Source organism: Oxyura jamaicensis, chromosome 4 (genome assembly GCF_011077185.1).
Source record: "Oxyura jamaicensis isolate SHBP4307 breed ruddy duck chromosome 4, BPBGC_Ojam_1.0, whole genome shotgun sequence".
NCBI lineage: Eukaryota > Metazoa > Chordata > Aves > Anseriformes > Anatidae > Oxyura > Oxyura jamaicensis.
Genome location: NC_048896.1, coordinates 23689187 through 23709678, shown reverse-complemented (window position 1 = coordinate 23709678; position 20492 = coordinate 23689187). Strand labels below are relative to the sequence as shown.

Genomic DNA, 20492 nt, shown 5'->3' with positions numbered 1-20492 from the left:
CTGGGAACACAGAATAAAATCATAAGTTTGGTCATATTTTTTCACCCAGTTAAAATTAGTAAATATCTGAGATAGTCTCCCTTTTTGATCTATTAATTACAAAAATAATATCATTAAAATTCAATTTTTGAATGTTGACAAGGACATTTTCTACTCTGTTTCTCACTATTGTAAACCCTGAATTATCTACACCATTTTACAAGAAGAAAAAAAAAATAATACAGACTATCATTGATATTTAGGAAAAAATGTTGTTTTGTTTTTTTTGTTATTATTTTTTTAGCAGTTATTTGCCGTGAAATTTAAATGTAAGGCTGAAATCTATTTATATATAGCTTTTGTAGCTTTTCAGAGAGACTATCAATTCAAGCAGAAAATTGTTGTTAATCATTTTTATTTTCATATTTATCTCTGATTTGTACTCTGGGAAAAAAGTCGATGTCATGAAAATTATTATTCTTTAAAACTTGTTATTTGTAAAACCCTTATGTTTTTCATTTTCATTTCAGTTTTGAATAATTACTCAGTTTTAATTTTAATTCTCAGCAGTTTTATTTAAAAATGACTTTTTTATCCAAGAAGCAGTATTTAGAATATTCATATCCAATTATTAATTTAATTATGTTACTCCTGTGCTCAGTTCATTTTTTATTTTTTTTTTCAAATGGATTGACTTTTTCAGCATAGTAAACTATGCAAAACATAGATTTTGGATATGAACCTATAAGCAAGTAAGTAAATGTTTGAGTTAACGAATACATAGGCATAATCCAGTTTTATTTCCTTTGCAACATCTACCTAGGAGGAGTCTTAACTGCACACCATTATTAAACAGTGTATCAAATGTTGGTACTCCATGCAAAATTTATCATCAAAATTTATTACACTGAAGAAACAGAATTTTAATTTATCAAGGAAGTCAGTCACATTTCTTACCAAAATGAAAGGCTTAGGACAAGTCTTTAGTAATGTTGCCATGTAAAAAATACACATCAAACATTTGTCATGTTCAAGGTCTTTGAGTAATGAATCTAAATCATTCATTTAAGAAATTACTTTTAAATAATGACTTATCTCTGAAGCCTTCAATGCTCATGTTTTAGTCTACGTGTAAACAGCTGCATCTAGTCAAGACATACTACAGCTTCCTGCCTGTATTATAACTCCTATGTGCCCATATCAATACCATAAATTCAAATTTTAGTCTTAGTCAGTTTTGCTGCTGAGAGCTCTGCAAGATTGAAATCCCAACAATCAGGCCAATTGTGTTTCCACAAAATAACCTAACTTCTTTCATTTTAGTTCTGTATTCCTCCCTAGGAAAAATCCAGTTTCATCATGCTTTTTTCATACAAGTATCTAGCTAAATTACATTTCCATTTATTTATTTATTTATTTATTCATTTTAATTGAAAGCCTTGAAGAGCTGCACAATCAATGTGTGGTCCAGAAGCTGCATTCTGACTCCTTTAGGTCTCTAATCTGCCCAAGATAATTTATAATAACTGGACGTTTAATAAATAAGTGTTTTCTGTGGTCTTTCTATGATCATTGATATGTCTAGACAAATACCGCAGTGGTTTTTTTTTCAGTCTGGCAATGGTCAACCTTTCCAAGGTCTTAGTGTTGGACAGCTAATCCCACAAAGACACTTTTAGCTATGTGCACATGGTAAAGCAATCTTGATTAATTACTCATATTTCTCTGTGAAACCTTTGGATGCTTTAACTTAATAATGAATTTATATTGAGTTAAATGTCAAACCTCAAAAATGATTAAAAAATTACAAATTCTTCTTTAAACACCGTAACTCAGAGGATAAATTGGCATTACAGCCTAACACTTGCATAATCGTAATACTTCTTCATATTGTTACTTGACGTTTCTGAAAAGCCTAGGGAAAGATCAAGGCAATAAGATTCAACTGTGCCTGTGATGCTGCAGTGCTACATAATTTGTGCACATCAAAATGCTACGCAAATCGATTGTCAGTGCATTTTAGGTAATTTTCTTGCAAGTAGAATGAGAGTGGGATAATGCTAATATATGGTTGATTTTTCTCAGCAAAATAATTTATTAGTTTTTGATTCTTGGTTTATCAACTCTTTAGCTTGTATTCTTTTTGTAATATGCTCAGGTGCTGGTCATTTTATTCCAGTCAGTTACTAAGTCATTAAAAAGTACCAGTGTTGTTCTGTGAGCTAACTCATAAATCAAGAAAGGATCATTTGCTTGTTAGATAAATGACAAAATTTCCTCAGCGTGCACATACGTAACTGAATATAATCCAGTACCAAGTATCAACATTGTATTTCCATTGATTTTATGAAACTCATCATTTCCCAAAGGCTGAATTTCAGTAACCAGTAAATGGAGCAGAAATGAGTAGTTTACATTGGTCTCTCTGAATTCTGAATATACATTTAGTTTCAGTTTTGGTGGAAATGTGTGACTATTGCTTGGGCTGAAAGGATTACTTTGATCCACTTTGTGTCAAAAAAGTATATTTTAGATGTCTGGTGTTTATAAATCTGCTATGCATAAGTAGGTTTCTCTATAAATACACTTCTGGCCTTTTTGCCTGACTGATGTTACTTCCTGAGATTTATCCAGCAAACTCTATAGAGACTGTTGTTCTTTGACCAAGACTTCGTCTTCACGGATGCTTCTTCCTTAGTGAAGTCTTTACTTAACTCATTCTCTTCCACTGGAAGCTGGAGGCGGGAGTAATTTTATTCAGTTACACTTACAGTTTTGATTTTAATCCTTTACACATACTCACTGCCCTTGCTATTTTATTTCCTCTGAAAGGTTCACTTTCTGTAGCTATCCATTCTAACTCATGTTCCTTTGAATTCAGTTCCCTAACTACTTCCTTTTGAGCTGTACTTGAAAGGGCTTGAAGGTTCAAGTCCTTTTTCTTTTCCTTTTTTTTTTTTTTTCTTTGTTTCTGTCTAGAATTCCAGTCATCTCAAAATAGGTCTTGGTTATGATTCTGTAGGTCAGGGTCTACAGTTATTACATCCTTGTCTTATTTCTGTAAAAAATAAACATTTTAATATTGAAAGTGATTAAATACCTACAATACATATCTTTCATTAAAAAATCATGGTATTCATTTTGAATCCTGATTTTTATTGTTTTATATATATATTATGCACAAAAAGTTTTTCTAGCAGCATTTCCTAAGCAGTACAGAACATGATATAACTTCTCATCAAAGCAATACAAAGTTGCTATATAATAAATTAAAAAATAAATAATACCTTCCTGTAATTTCTCTTCTGTTTCGTATTTTTAAGTAATGCTTAACAAGCTTACATGTCTCCCATATTTTATATAGTTTCTTTCCATTTGTCTTGATCCTGCTACTTTACTGCTTGAAACATGCCAGTAAATTGTTAGGTTGATCCTTCTCACTTTCCTTCCTAAATATGAGAGAATTATATATGCCTGCTTTTCTTCCAGTGTAAAGTAAAAGGGAGATGTTCTTCCTTGTTATTTTTTTGATAGCATATTTTTTGAGCATAAGGTGTTTACCACAAAAGCTGTTATACCTGCAGTTTTGGGTGTGTGGAGAAAAAAACATACATCTTCAAGTAGCAGAAGAAACACATCTGGTTTGGTTTGAATTTTAATCGTATTTTATTTAACTATATCAGGTTAACTCTACCTGCTTAGATTTTCAGTCTGCTTGAACAAGATTGTCTTTCTGTCCAAATTGCAATTTTGTAAAACATCCTGTAATGCTGCTGAAAATAGGAGATGTTAACACTGGCTTAGAACTAGCTGTCATTTATCTTCTATTATCAGTCTTTCCCTACTATTGTCTTTGGCACTTCTTATTGATTTAGTGTCTGACCCATCACTATAGTAATGTTTTATGCATCTTTGCATTAATTCTGCTCTTCCAAACATTACAGCTGTGGTCTTCTCATAAGACTGATATTCTGAGCAGTTTTTTGCATCTTCATATCCCATTTCCACCTTCAAAAATACAAAGAGCCCTTGGACTTGAAAATATTTAAATCTGCTGTTTATAGAGGTGAATGTGATCTGGAAGTACCCTCTGATGCACAGTATTCAGGTCCACTGGGATTTTTTGCATGCCATTATGGATGGGGGTAAGATTTCAGTTTGTAGTAACAGAAATTAAGGCTATACAGGCATGCTACTCCTATCCCTTAATGGTAGCAGAACTGCAAGGGTACATCAGGTTTAAAAAGCAGACCCTACACAGCACCTCTTTGAATACTTTTAGGATAAAAATGTGGTTCTTTTTCCTGCCTGTGGTTCTCCATTACATTTGAATGCCTAACAGCAGAGGTAAACTATTGCTGTCCATAAAATAGAAATTGAGTGATATCAATGGCTGTTATGTGTTCAGTCTTTGTGTCTGAGAGTTAAGAGAAATACTGATTTTATAGTGCTGTTCTCTATGTGTCAGTTTCTTGAGTATTCTATTATTTTAACAAAAAAACTTCCTGTAATCATATGTATACTAAATTTTCTTTTTTTTTCTTTCTTTTTTTTGTTCTCTTTAAAAAATCATTACATTTAAAAGTGAATTGTGTGGAGATTTGCTTTTTTCAAATAACTTCAGTGAATATTTCTCAGAACCCTAAATTTTTCATCAAAAAGCTTTTTTTTTTCAATGAAAAGTCTCAGTCATGTAACTACAAATGTGAACTTTCCACATGCAACTTGGGTCTGGTTATAGAAATTAAAATTCAGTAGAGAATAAGTTCAGTCTTAGGAAATAGGAACCCATTTTTCTCTATCACGGATTTTGAGTGCCCAATAGGTGGTACTTATCCCCTACCAGCACGCACATTAAAAAAGGACATTGCAAATAAGTCTCTTTGAAAAGCATTGTTGTCAAAGGGCTGATGGAAGGAGGCTCTGGAACTCTTGGAGATAGCTACTTCAGATGGAAGACTGATATTTCAAAACTTTTGGAAGCTTGAGATCTCAATTTAAGTAATCAAAATGACCGCCAGTCAAAATGAGTAGGTACTTTTAAAATGTGTTTTGTTTTGTTTTTTCAAACAAAATTGTGATATTCTTTTCCTTATAAGAAAAGCAATCCATCTACAGAGTTAAAATGAGTGTTCAAGCAAGTCATCATTGAAAAGTTTGGTTGTATAAATGTTTTCAGATTTTTATGTGAAATTCACCTACTGATGAGCAGTAGTCTAATGTCTCAAGTGATCAGATTTTGATGTAGAAATACTAGCATAAATATGAAGAAACACTGATAGGCATTAACATAGGACTCAGGTATTTTATCTTAAAAATGTCGATTTGTGATCATACATTTCCATGTGTTTTTATTTTTCAAAGTAATTGTACTGTATTTTATTTATGTATTTTAGGCACAGAAGGGGCAGTGTTTGGGCACTCTGTGGAGACACCCCATATCAGAGCAGAACCTTCCCAAGACCTCAAGTAGGTGTCGTTCAAAGAATTGTTTTAAAATCAAGTATTCTCAAAGTGAATTAAGTCTTGATTAAAAGCAAATAGTAGATATCACTGTCTGCTTAATGACTCTTACATAACCAAACCACTGGTAAACTCCTATTTGTTCTAACTAGTAAAAAAAAAAAACTATAAACTTCTATCACACAAAGTACAGAATACATTACTTCTTGGAAAGACTTGCTTCCTGTAGCAGAATACTTGAGAAATACACTTTCACCAGTGTTCAGAATAGGAGCATATGGAACATTTTTAGGATTAATTGACTACAGCACTGTTTAATTGCATTCGATACAGATTTTGTTTTCCTTTGAGCTGTTATTGAATATACATACATAAACTTTTTTTTTTTTTTTTTTTTAAAGTGGCGTTTCTGGGTTGTTGGTTTTTGAATACTCCATGCATACACTTCAATTTTCATTATGAAGTGAGTCTACCTTTGCAAATTTAAAAAAATACAGTCTGCTGTCCGTATTCACAAAACTAGAGGAATAAATAAATAGTAAAATATCAAGTGTTAAACTTACTAGATTTTGTAGACTAAAAAAGATACAATTTAGCAAAATATACAGTGAAAGCTTTTTCTTGTAGGACTTGCATGTGCCCCAATAAATACTGGTCTGTAGTCTACATGGATGGATAATGAGTATATATAACTATCACAGAAAATCAAAGGTCTTGTGTTTCTCTCACCAGAAGCGTGCTGTACCTGCCTAGCAGTGTTTACAGTGAATTGCTACAGGAAAATATTGGTTAAATGTACTTCCTAATATTTGCAAAGGTATTTAATATAATAGACCAGTAAGGATTGTTGCAGAAATCATGTGCAGGAAGTTGTCCATGCAAACAAGGGCCAAAACTTTGAGAAAGAGGCTGGAACTTGTCTCACTTAAAAGAATGTGGAGACCATTCTTTGTCTAATTATTTCTAGTATTTAAATAGTGGTATAAAAATACAAAAGTATGGTAAAACAGATTAGCCTGCGTTTTCAGGATTGGCTTCACTAGTGTTAAAATCACCTCATGTTGCTTGTGCAACTTATATTTCAGACATTCACCTCCCCTGTCTTTTGTCTTAATTCATTACCATGATGCCCATTGCTGCTGAATGTTTTCCAACTCCACCATTCCTTCAGCTCATTTTTCCAAGGTGGATTTAATTAATGAGAATTCTACTGAATCTTCATTCATCTTTCTGCCTTCTCATTAATAATGAACTCTCTCTCTCTCTCTCTATATATATATATATATTTTTTTTTTTTTGAAAAAAACAAAAGATGAAATGACAACCCTTATGTCTGGTCAAGCAGCATTAGTTTATGTGTGATTTTATTCTTACTATATTTCATCTATATTGTATTCTGGAAGTTTTTGTACATAAGTGCCGCTATGTGTTTGGATTTGGTGATGCTCCATTTTTAAAATTCTCAACTTTTTATCTTTAAAATTGATGACATCTACTGCTAGGACATAAATTTATTGGCTTTGGCATGAATCTTTCTAAAAGGTAAACTGCAGACGTTTTTTGTAACTTTAAAGAACTGTAAATAATAGCAGCTTTCTTTGATTGTTTCTGATCATAAAATGCATGTAGGCACTCAGACCATATATATCCCTATGAAAATTCTAGTTCTTACTTTAAATGATTTATATATATATATATATATATATATATAAAGTTCAAGCCTTACATTGATTTTACATCAAAATAAAATGGCTTTATTTGCAAATTTTAAATGTGTTATCAGCAAGCAATAATTTACCATTAAATTGTTTGCCAAATATGCTGAAACTAATCTGCCATCAACCTAAATATGACACATCCCAGTGGTCTACCCCTATCACAGAAACAAAAAAAAAAAATCAGAGTTCATGTTCTGGCCTATGGCCCAGCTAATACAAGTACATTGATATTGTAAAATTATTTTTTTCCTCTAAAACAGAATAGTTGCATCTTAAATACTGAGTGAGAATGGTCTTTGACTCATGCGACCCTCTGAAGGGAGCTGGCAAATTGTTTGGAGAGTCATAACTGACTCTCAACTGATAAAAAAAAAATAAAATAAATAAACCACCTAGATGATTGAGTTGAATAGTACTGTCCCAGGTCCTGCACTGTTTAATATTTTAACATAATCTTAGTCAAAATGTCCAGTAATTCATACTGACAGTCATAAAACTCTGTAGAGCGTTTTTTCCCAAATGCAATATTTCCTGAGCTTGGGACTTTTGAAGTTAATGGAGACCTGGGTGAGAAGAGAGTTGGCTGAGCTTTAAAATTATTTTTTTCAGTAGGCAGAGAAGATTGCAGTTTGATAGCAAGATGCAGTGCATGAATGCAAATATATTAGGCTCATGTGAATAGTTGTATACAGGTCAGAAAGACAAAATAATTTAATTTCGTTCATTAAAATACAAAAAATTCCTTAGTTTTTCGTATCAGTATATGTATTTTCAGTCAAGCAATAAATGAGTATATTTAAATAAGAGCCATTTTTATAAAATAATTTTATTTTTAAATAAGCATTATATAAAATATTTTATATTATATATATAATAATCAGAAAAAAAATGTTGGAAAACAGTCATATGTAAAACAATGTACTGCTGAATTTTAAAAGTGGAATTTTGACCACCTTGATTATTAAGAATAAAACTGAAATATAAAATTTGGTCAAAGACACACACAAGTTTCATAGTGTTTGAGGTGAAAGTCCTCGAATTTTAGGCCAATCTGTTCTGGACAGGGAGCCAGAAAGAAAAATATTCATATTACCTTCAAATTTCTACAACTCTGCCTCTCCTATCCCTCCTTGTTCTATATCTAGAATTTGAAGTCTTCAGACAGAGAACCATTTGAAATATTTTGTATTAAAAATACCTTGTGTAAAAAGGAAATCTATGTGCACAGCCACTTTGGTCATAACGTTCTCCTATCTTACATTTCCAAATAATAACTAGCAAGATTTTGCTTTCATAAAATGTTTTATACAATCCTTTCTGAAAGATGGTAAGCCCTTTTGTATGAAAACCTAAAACATAATTAAATCTGACTTTCATTAGGTGGGATAAGCAGCATAAGAGAATCATGCCTTAGAATCAGGAAAATGAATTATATCTTAATAATTTAATCTTCATATTTCTCTTGCTAACTTTTCTTACAACAATACTGTTAGGAAAACCAAACTGTCAATATGATAGGTCCCAAATATTGGTTTTAGGCTAATAGTACATTAAAACATGGTGCAATAATAGGTAATATATATGCACAAAAGAGGCAGTCAGTAGTTAAATGCTGATAGCTTTGCACTGAATAACCTCCTTAATAAGGGGGTAAATTACTTTGTTGTTGTTCTCTGGGGATAACTGCTAGATCAAATTTAACAGTTTTTCTTCTCTTCTCTGTCAAGCCTCTCATACCATTGACTATCATCTAATCCTGCAAGCTAATGCTGGGCATAATGAGATGGAAATTGACCAAGCAGCAAGGAAGCACCCAAGCTACTAGGATCCTATTTTAGGACAAGAACTAAAAACACACAGATCTTGAACCAGGGGTCTGTTTCAGTTGTCTGATGATTTGTAAGGGTCCTCTTTTTTTTTTTCTTTTTTTTTTTTTTTGCCATTTTAGGGGTAATTTACTAATAGGACAAAGTATTAGTTCTGTAAAAACTGGAAGACAGAGAATACATCAGAAAGGAATTTTGACAATAAATTGAGAGCAGGCTGAGAGTAACAAAAGAATAGGGTCTCTGCTCATCTATTTTACCCAGAAATCAAATAATAAATCAAACTTTTTCAAAAGAAAAGATGAAGTACTGTGAAAAAGCCAAACTTTGTTCCTATGTTATTTTTAAGGGCCTCAGGTTCTAGCTATTTTCTCAATATTTGTTTTTAATAATTGCTATTTATGTTTTCAGATTTTGTGTTTGGTGTTCAAATAGTGATTTCAGTGTTTGGGCATGTGTATTGCAGAAATATACATTTGCTTATTTGTAAACAGCTGTTGCCTAGCTGTTGAAAATACACATTTTCTTCATGTACATGTTCATACAAAAATAGAGGTGGTTGTAGTACCAATTTAAAAATTGACAGAATATAAACTTTTATATATATACATATATTTATATGCTTTTATATTTATGTATAAAACCCAAAATATATTGAAATAAAAAGCAAGAAATCAAGTAAGTAAAAGGTTATAATTACTATACAAACAGAACAGGCTCTTAAACCAGAAGAATAATTTGCTTTAGTGTTCGGTGAGGATCATTGTATTTGACATAGGAGAGGGGAAAAGACTTTAATGGAAACAGGAATATGAAGCAAGAAACTATTGCTGTCATTATAGATAGCAAAATTCATTGAGTTTCATGTGATTAATAATCTCTATCCCTTATTTTTGCATGAATTCGACATGAAAATAAGGTCAAGTAGCCAAAATTTATAAAGTTTTCAGATTGGAAAACAGACACTGTGGGACTGATGGATTAGTAAGGGTAGCACTTGTAGTGAAATGGATGGAAAAAATAGGCTAAAAGAGTAATCTAGAAGGTTAGACCTTTTAGACTCACTAGTATGTAATGCTTTTAAATATTATATTGAAGGATTATTTAAAGAGAAGAATTGTAAACAGCTTGAAGACAAGTAAAATTGGGGGGAAATATAAGGTGAGTAGGTTGTGCCAATCCAAATAAATATTTTTCCCTTGATATCTTTGTGCAAACATAAATTAGGTAAATCATCCTACCACATTTTAAGTAACGAATTTAATATAGTGCCATATCTAATTAGAAATAAAAAAGACAGAGAAGAGCACATTTAAAGAAATTTTAAGTTGTATATAATAGGGATGTATTGTTCAAATCCTTCCTTCAGCCTGGTGGGAGATTTCAAGGATGGCTTCTTCAGGACTGGTCTTATTTCCAAATTTAATTAACTGTCTTTTTGATAAAAGGAGGTACATGGACAAACACTGACAAGGAGCACTGACAATCAGAAGATCTTGAGCACTAGGATAAGAATACAATGAAACTCAATGGTATGATTGTGAGTATTAGATGCAGTATTAGACAGAACTACCCATTCTACCTCTCACATGCAGGAGGATCTAAAATAGCCTTTCAAAAGGAACTAAAATTCTTTATTATCAGCAACTGGATTGTGTTTGCTTTATGATTATGCCATGCCATGGTTGCAGGGACACATAGGTGGGCTCTGAGCATAGCTGTCTCAGGGCTAACAGGGTTATGAGTATAAAAATAATATGCTATGAATCCTATCTCAAAATCCATATAAAGCTTGGAGCAACAGGAAGCATTCACTCAGTGCTGAATTAATGAGCAACAAGGCAACTTTACAGTCTGGAGATCAGCATGAAGGCAGCTGAGGATTGCCATTTACAGCTCAGGTCTGACAGTTGCTGTGGCCAGCAGAGACACCTGAAGTCCCAGAGCTCTCAGCTCCCAGGAGGCTCGTTGCATTTAGAGTTGCCCCAGGCCTGTTTTACCCCTTGCAGGCCCAAGCTGCCATCATGTGTTCAGGAAACTCTAGTTCCATGTTGTTCCAGCCTAGGACTAGAAACAAAAGGACATGCTTTGTTCAAGTATTAATTTTCAGAAATATGCCAAGTAGAAGCGTTGTACTAATTTTTAAATGGAAGTGGAACAATGGTCACCAATGCCAAGGGGCTGATGCTGCTAAGGCCAGAACTTTTTTCTGAAATGATCTGGACTCCGTACCAGATACTATCTTTCCCCACCATACCTGCATACTCTTGCATACCTTGCTGCAGCTCTTCTCATTTGATAAACTACTTCTATTCCATAAACCTTGTACCATGCATCATTAAGGCCAAGTACTGCTGCTGTACCAGCAATAATATTTTCATTTCCTGTCTTCCTTATGATTTTAAGTGAATAGGCTTGCTATTGCAATAACAAAAATAATAAAAAATAAAATATTTTTTCATTTCCTTAGTCTTTTGTTATAATATTTTTTTCACCAGAGACTTTTTCACTCTATTTGTTCTTTTTCTCCTTCCCAACAGTATCTCCATTTTTCATGCCACCCTTTAGCCACTTTCCCCAAAACCAAAATTTCTTAATTTTGTTGTCTTTCTTCTCTCCTCATCTCCTTGATAATATAGGAATCAGCTAAGTAGTTTTCTCCGTATTTGATGTAAAGGCAAAAGTCTCAAAAAGTTCCTAAGTGATTTCTTCAAACCAGCACCTAACTAAAGGAGAGATGCTAACATGCTTTAAGAAGAAAAATCAGCTGATATTGTCCATTATTTCCTGCCACCAGTTCGTGCATTTGTATACACAGGGCTCCAGACTGCCCTTAACCTCTGACATTTCTTGCTTCATGGTCAGGTCATGGTCGTGGTACACAGAGCAGTAAGGTGGATGTGGATGCAGAGGGTATGGTTTGAGTTCTTGTCCATATTAGAGCGAGACAAAGGATTAGAAGATCATACAGGCGGGTTATAAGAAAAGGAAGGTCCTGAGAATGAGGAACTGTGTGATGGATAGTTACAGGGGCTACAATTTATAAGACTGTTAGTTCTGCAAACAGCTCCTATTTCCTATGTCCATAATCATACAGAAGACTTCGGAGGTAGACTAATCTGTAGAGAAGAGTTAAGGATTTTTTCTTATCCTGCAGGCTTCATTCTATCTTTGGTTGGAAGACAGAATTCACTGCCAAAAAGAAATAAAACACTGTGCCTTCACAGTGTAAAACACCTGGTCTGTTTTGAACAGCTGAAGCTAAAAGTAATCTCTGATTCTTTCTGAAATGGTACTTGCCCTAAAAAAGTGACAAAGTAAACTCACCAAACCTTTTGTGAATTCCTATATTTTTTCTTAGCTGGAGTGTTTTGTTCTTGGGCTGTTCAAGCACAGTCCAAGAACTAGCCACTAGAGAGTGCAATCCAAGCTTTCTGCTGTGCGTAATCTGCAAAGGTTGAAACTGACTTTATATATATAAAAAAATACTATTCAAGAAATTAGGATGGTCTGGGTCGTTACTTCCAAATCATATGTCAGCCAGTTCTCATGTGTTTCCAGTTGTTCCAATAGCTGTGTTTGTTTTTTTCAGTCTCTCCCAGGCTCTTTATTGTTCACATCTTACTCTTGACTGGTACTTGAGAATTATCTGTGGGCATGTTGCTTCTATCTCTTTCTGACAAGATTGATTTCTATTTTAAGAAAATATATTCTGAAAGACAACTCAGGTAATGGGACTATTTCTGGAAAGAAAATAAACTTCATGTAATAATGTTTAAGCACAGGGGCAGCAGAATGGCAGGGCACATGTAGAAGGGATCTCAGCTCTGAACAAAATCAAAGATTATGGGAAGGAGAATGACTTGGGTGGAGTAGAGATAGCTCTAAAATGTCAGGGCTATGAGGAGTCCTTTTCTCATGTATTTGCTTAAGGAACTATTGAGGCTTGTCTCGTATGCAGATCTTTGTCCTACAAAATTTAGACTGTTAAGCATGTTGTGGTATTTCCCTAAGAAATGAAAGCTCACATTCTAATCCTTACATTTCAGCTAATTGGGTTTTCAAAAGTTTGAGTTTTAGTGAACTCTGGAATACATGAATTTTTAGTGCCAAAGATTCTAGTTAGGTTTTTGCTTTGTAATGTTTTAATATCACTTCTGATTTTGATACGTTCCCTATCTTTAGCTCTTCTGGCTATGGCCTCACCTTTAACTTTCCTCACAGATGCGATTTTGCATTTGCCTGTGTCAGGAAGTTGTTTTTTTGATTTATCTATGTCACATAAAATTAAAATACTCTGTTATTTTGGGTGTTGCTGTGATGATGCAGGATCACTGAACTGAAACCAGTGGCATGTACAGGGCAATTAGACCTCAGATTTGAGCCCAGTGTGGTGATTTCTGGGCTAATGAGAATTTCAGGAGCTATACTGACACATGCCACAGTCAGTGACATGCAAAGCAAAGACATAACATCAAATGCTTACTGAATGCTGTTTTGATTTAAGTGAAGGAGGTTTCTTCTTTATAAGTGTATTGTTCATGAGTTCAATATTGAAAAAAAAAAAAAAAAAAAAAAAGTATGTTGGTATTTACTGGTTTGTGCTGTTACCTACTCCATAAAACATTTGTTTAACTTTCTCTTATTTAAGGCTCTTGCTGTGAAGTCACAAAATACACAGAGCCAAATTGTGCCCTTAAAGGTTATTTTCTCAGATAAAGAGAGATTCAAATGAAGATATGAGAATTTCGCCTTTTGATAAAGGATATGTGATCAGTGAACAATATTAAAGACTCCTGAGACCTGTACATCTTCCCATGCATTTCAATAAAAACCTTGATTTCTTCCTGAAAATACAAACATTTGGTTAAAAACATTGGAATGCAACAAGCTTCTGAAAAAATCGCTCTTCCAGCAGTGAATCGCATGCACCTTGTGGAGGAAGTAAATGTATCAAAAATATTTTTAACCATGCATAAACATGGTAAAAAGGGCATATATATATAATCTTGTAAATAATATGAGATTGAAATGAATGAATAAAAATCTTATTTTAATAGCATTTCCATTGTGATGTCAAATGGAGCTAATCAAGGATTATCTGAATAATTTCAATATCTAATAAAAAAGGGCTTCTAAGTTTTTTGTCACCATGATCATAAAAGTCCCTGGTTATCCTTTGCAGCACACTTTCCAGAAAATGAGCTGTCTGAAAATCCTAATTTTATACAACACCCTCAATGTTCAGTGGACAGGGTCTCTTGGTCTTACTAAAGGACTCTTTTCGGCTTCAAAACTTCCTTGAGCATTTGGACAGCCAGACATTCTTTTCATAATAATAAAAAAGAAAAAAAAAATGTATTTAAGATTGTTTGAGGCCTCTGTAGAACTACATTTTCAAAATTATTTTGGAAAAAAAAAAATATCGTCTAATTTGGAACAAAAAAAAAATGTGGAGAAAAGGATCCTGTGGTGTTTTGGGGTCTGGAGTGTTCTTTTACAAATCAGAAGCGGGAAGAGGGATAGATAGAGGTTTAGATCAATTTTCTTGATGTCCTCTCTTTGTTTATGTTACCTCTCTGCAGCACATCCCACAATCCACCACAGCTCTTTACCCACAGTCCACAAGACTAGACTAGTCTCACAGTTATTTTAATTGAGAGAAATCTACAAAAGAGTTATCAAGTCAGTGTGTGGATTTTCCATGTTTTTAAACTTGAAAAAACTTCTGTCAGAGTGGGAGATGGACCCGGAGTAACGACGCAACCTCAATGCGAGTATAATTGTTCCCCTTTATTGAATGTTCTAACAAGGTATATATATGCTACTCCCTACAGCACGTGCCGACAACAATTTATGATTGGTCTAGCTTCTCTATGCACACATCTCTAGCACTAATATAATTATATTAGATTCCACGGTATCGTCTCTCCTCCTGAACATAGTTCCGCATATTTTAGTTGTAACATCACTCAAAGTTATCAGCCCTCGGCCTACATTATCTTCACGGTCCTTCAAAGCCTGAGTTGCTCATTGTAATTAAATCGTGTCCCTTCTCACTTAACCATAACTCCACAAACTTTTTCTTTTTAAGTGTTAGGATTCCTATGCTAACTGAAAAACAAACCAACAGACAAAAAAAAAAATAATCAAAACACCAAGGTATGTTGGCAAGTTCATCATATATAAAAGTTAAATGCTTCGAAGTATTGATACATTTCTTGACCCTCAAATGTCAAGATATAAGTATAGAGGAAATGGGCCCCTGCTTTCATTCTGTAGTTGGCAGCATATTTTTTAATCTTCCTTTTTGATTATAAATTCTGGATTGCTAGAGGTTCATATTAGTCATTTTAATAAATAGCATGGACTGGATAGACATGAAACAAATAAATTATTTACATTTGCACAGGGGAATATTCTATTGCCTTCTATTTTAGGAAATACCTTTTGCTAGCCAACAGAGAAAAATTAACATATATTAATTATATCCCCTGTGAGTTTGAGGGATGTGCAAGACGTAAATCTAAAATATTTCTTAAAACCCAAAGTGACGTTTTTTTTAATTATTTTTGTCTAAGACAACCTAGGTCATCTTGTAAACAGAAATTAACAAATGAAAAATAAATGTTTCTGCATTTCTGATGAGAAATATTTTAATACCTTCAAAGCAATATATTCAAAATGTTTGAAAAGTTTCCTTTTTTAGCAATAGCACTTTAATGAATTCAACACAAATTCATACAGCTTTGATCCTCTGAAATTCATCTTTCTCCACAAATTAACCATTGATAATTAAAAAGAAAAAAGCCCTTTTCCACTCTGGATAGATCTGTATGCATCACATTGATTTGACAGAGAATTGACAGATTATATTATATAAAACCTTGTTTTAAGAGTCTTTTCATCTTTCCTAGTGTTGTACTTTCTGTTTAATAATAACACTAGTTACTTTTTCCATCATAGGTATTTGTTTTTTTCGGGAAGAAATATTGTATGAATAGGATTCACTTACAGAAGTAAATGCCACTGTGACAGGCCATCAGTAAATCTGAAAGGAAAGAAAATTCTTGGTATGCTATTCTAATAATGCACTTTTTCTTGGAGGGATGAATATCAGATGAATGCAGAGTGTTAAAATAAGTTTTTAGTAGAGATTAAAGCTTTCAGAAATATGACAAAAATATTATAAAGAAGCTGCATATCAAGTATAATTTATCTCAAAACATTGAGGAAATAATTTCTCAGCATATAGGCTTTTGCATTTCCAGTAGCACACTGTAGATTGCACAACTAAGTCACTTTTAAGATGTAGATCATCTGAAGAATAATGACAAGAAAAAAACATTAGTAACTGTAAAACAGATGCAGGTGCTCAGTTTTACTAATAGATGAGTAGTGTTTTTAAAACTACTTTTCTGATCATCAACCATTCACTGACATTTCTACCACTTTATTTTATTTCATGAAATTGCTAAAAAATCCTGCCTGAAAAAGAAACATCTTCTCAGGAGTATCTATAAATCTGATATAAACAACAACTTCTCAATTTCAAAAATTAATTTTCCAAATGTCTACATTTTAGACAAATTGGAAGTCGTTTAAGTTGATGTAGTTCATGAAAAACAGTGATGAAACTGGAGGAAACAACTCAATTATACACTGTTGTGTTCTGAAAAAAAAAAAAAAAAAAAAGTATATTATTCAAACAAAATTATAGTTTCTTGAATGACATTCCTAAATGGATTTTTATTGTCCTCCTGCTGGAAAATTTCTGTTAGGCCTAAGAATTATTTTGATGTTATGAAAACAGAAATATTTATGGCATAAATTCGATGTAATAAATGTAGCTAAAGAGTGTAGCTAAAGAGCAGTTTTATCCTCATTGTTACAAAACGGGAGCCAAAACTGGGAAATATTAAGAATTTGGGAAATTAGTTCATAAATCATAAAAATAGGTTGCTGAAAATTATGGAATAGAAGTATATAATCATTTATTATTTATGCAATTCAATTTCATTTGAAATTAAAGGTAGAGCTTCATGAAGCCAATACAGTACTTTCAAAAACCTAATTTCTAAACATTCTGTAAGGAAAGGCACTGTATCTAAACGCCTGTTGTTGTTTTTTTGTTTGTTTGTTTGTTTTTGGTGGTGGTGGTGGTGGTTTTTTGTTGGTTGGTTGGTTGGTTGGTTGGTTTAGGATTGCATTGACTAAATTCTCATGGAACAAACTTACCAGCTTTCTCCATTGTGCTCACCCTTTCAGCAAAGTTCAAATTCACATTTTAAACACACCACAACCAAACAATGCTTGTTGCATAATATGTAATTTGTACATAATTAAGTGTTCTTGATTTATGGCCATGGTGAAAAATCAGAGCTGATAAAAGGAAATCAGATGTGCAGTTCTGTTTTTCTGTATTGGAGTTATTTGTTATTTTGTAAGGGGCAACATTCTGTAATATTTTCCACAGAAACCAAATGAAAACTAAGCTCTCTCTTTGAATGTTATTTTGTTGTTGTTGTTGTTTGTTTGCTTCCAGTGTCTGCATTTGTTTTTTAAAAGATTTAGGAAATTCTTAATTACTTAATTAACTTATTAATTAATTAATTCTGCTGTCTTATGGCCATCAGAAGTTCACATTAGATCCCCCCACCTGAAAAACACTGATGTTCATGGTTAAATAATTTATTTTATTTCGATTCTTCACTGTCATAAAGAAGCACAAAAAACTTCTATTAACTTCTCCCCACACAGAGTGTCAAACAAAAGCAACAATATAATAGGAAGGAAAGGGGAAGGGGAAGGGGAAGGGGAAGGGGAAGGGGGGGGGGGGGGGGGAAGGAGCTTAACATATACAAAATACAGATTTTTCTACTGCTCCTATGTATGTGTATTTTATGTATGCCTTTATATATATATATAGGTAACCACAATTAATGTTCTGCTCTTATGTAAACTTTGCTTTTAATAGTCTGACTTAGTGCTACCAAATATTTTTTCCTTTTTTTATCCCATTGAGTGTGAGCAATGCGTAGCAAACAGAACAATTTCACAGACACCATCTTGGTGACTTACTTTTCATGCAAGTGGGGCATTTTGTTTTCAAAATGATCCATGACTTTTCTGAACACTTCTAAAAAGGAAAAGTCTGTAATTGAAAGACACTGAAATTCTGTTGGGTCATTGCCTGATAGAGCTTTCATGTGACTTTTCAGTACTAAGTTCTTTGTTAAAGTATTCATATTTATAACATACCTAGTACCTCGTTTTATTTTTGGATGAATATGACCTAATATTAAAAATACAATTTGTTAAAGAGTGAAATACGCTGTTTTCTTCAAGCCACTTATCCTAGCTATTTCTATTATGAATATATTTTATCTTAAAAAAACTTTGTTCAGGTAAAGTGCAATTGTGTTCTGTCATTATATTACTGATATAGAAATAGATTAAAAGATTCTTCTCATTCTTAATATAGCTGTGCTATAAGTCTATGTCTGAGTCCAAACAGAATTCCAATTTTTGGTTCCTAGTTCAATACATCTGATCATCTTTGCTATTCAGTGTGTGAGTACTACTGTTATCAAAACCTTGCAGTGGTATTTCCCATTCAAGAGAAATCTATAGCATACTGAGAGATAATGTAGCTGTGAAGGTATCATAATTATGCACTAAGCTTGATTGAGAATCTTGAGTACAGAGTACAGAAAGAAAAGGAAAGCATGACAGGAGTAGAGCAATAGTTGCACTGAAGAAAGATACCAAGCCCCAGTGATATGCATCTTGACCTGATTATATCAGGGTTAAAGAGCATAATGAGTATTTTGCAGATCAGAAAAAGAGCATTAAAAAAAAAAAAAAAAAAAAAAAAAAAAGCAATAGAGGCATAATAGTTTTTCCCTTTTCTTCAAACATAATGCTGCTATGCCTCCCTGAAATATAAATACGCATGTGAAGGCAAAGTCATTCTAATCAGTATTACATTATTATTTAAAACTTTTTAAGTGTTTTGTTTTATTTTTATTTAGATGAACACTTGCCACCGGTCACTAAGCAGACTATAGTTATTAAACTGGCATTACGGTAGCACTCACATTGACACATGGAATCTTAAGTACCTATACTTCAGTATTAGTACAGTCAACGTACTAATTTATGCAAATTACATACTAATATATGCAAACATCACCAAGCAAACAGCCTTATATCAGTATATGCCTGAATGCTGTCCTAAATAGGAATAGATTTAAACACAGACTTATTTTTCAATTCCTCAGGCTATACAGAACAGCGAGAGAATTACATGTAAAATAACTGACTTTTCCACCTTTCAAAATACATTTCTATCTACAAGCATTGTGAAAGTGTTTTTAGGGCCAGTTGTTTTTTTCAGTGGTTTGATTCAGTGCATTTTTTCTCAATGGTTATTTTTGTCTTCCAGACTTGAATCTCCTACTAGATCCTTGGTGATGGAAGCACCCAGGGGAGTGCAAGTCAATGCAGCTGCAGGAGACTTAAAGGCCACGTGTAGGAAAGAACTGCACTTACAGTCTACAGAAGGGGAGGTAAGCTCAGCCGGTCAAAAAATGTTCTACGTCGTCTCTGCCCAGCATAATACAAATAATGGAAGGGTAGTTTATTCAGCAGCACAGTAAACATCACAAAAAATGTCCTGCATTTGCCTACATTAAAATCATTTTGGTTTGGCACGTTCAGTTACTATTACTTTTTTTGCTTTTTGCAAATATTTGATTCATTAAATTTAATTTACATTGAAAAAAGTTAAATAGATATAGATATAGATCTATATATTTTATATCTATATATTATAGATAGATATATAGATATATACTATATACATAATATACATATATAGATATATATCAATACATATCTATATAATTTTATAATATATGTTATATGTATTATATATATTATAATATGTTATATATATTATATATATATATAATATATATAACATTTATAATATAGATAAAAATACTATATCAGTCAAGAAAAAGGTTACCCTGTCCTCCAGCTTGTCCCTGGGACAGAGATCACTAAGTGTTGGTGGTAAAATGTTATTTTGGATGAATCTGACAAAGTAAGAGAGAGAAGTTTGGATTAATTTGTTTTAATACCATATTAAACTATGATACAGTGTTTCAAAGAATCTGCTCTACATGCTGCTTATGTATTCTTTAACTGTTAATATATCTGAAAGAGAAAGAGTACTTCAATGCACTGTTCACTTTATGGTTTCATCAGTATCAGGATCAACTTGACAAAATATTTTGTTGTAGGTTCTTCATGTGTAAACCTATGTGATTTCATGAAAACACTGTTGAATTGTGTCAGTGTTTTGTTTGCCAATCCATGAATGGCAGAAATGCAGGAAATGTAACTCGTACGAGTCTTTTCATCTTCATTCCTTAAAATGATATAAAGACTAAGGAGAAAAAAAAAAAAAAAAAAAAAAAAAAAAAAAAAAAAAAAAAAA

General features: G+C 32.8%; 1 protein-coding gene across 10 annotated transcripts in view; it reads left to right on the top strand.

Moving 5' to 3' along the window:
* Positions 1 to 20492, top strand: part of SGCZ (sarcoglycan zeta) — a 447021-nt gene that overhangs the window by 410190 nt on the left and 16339 nt on the right. For all 10 annotated transcript variants that reach the window (XM_035323850.1, XM_035323848.1, XM_035323849.1 and 7 more), the window contains 2 exons: positions 5376 to 5448; positions 19434 to 19557. In XM_035323850.1, coding sequence (XP_035179741.1) covers positions 5376 to 5448; positions 19434 to 19557 — 197 coding nt within the window. The remainder of the gene's footprint in view (positions 1 to 5375; positions 5449 to 19433; positions 19558 to 20492) is intronic.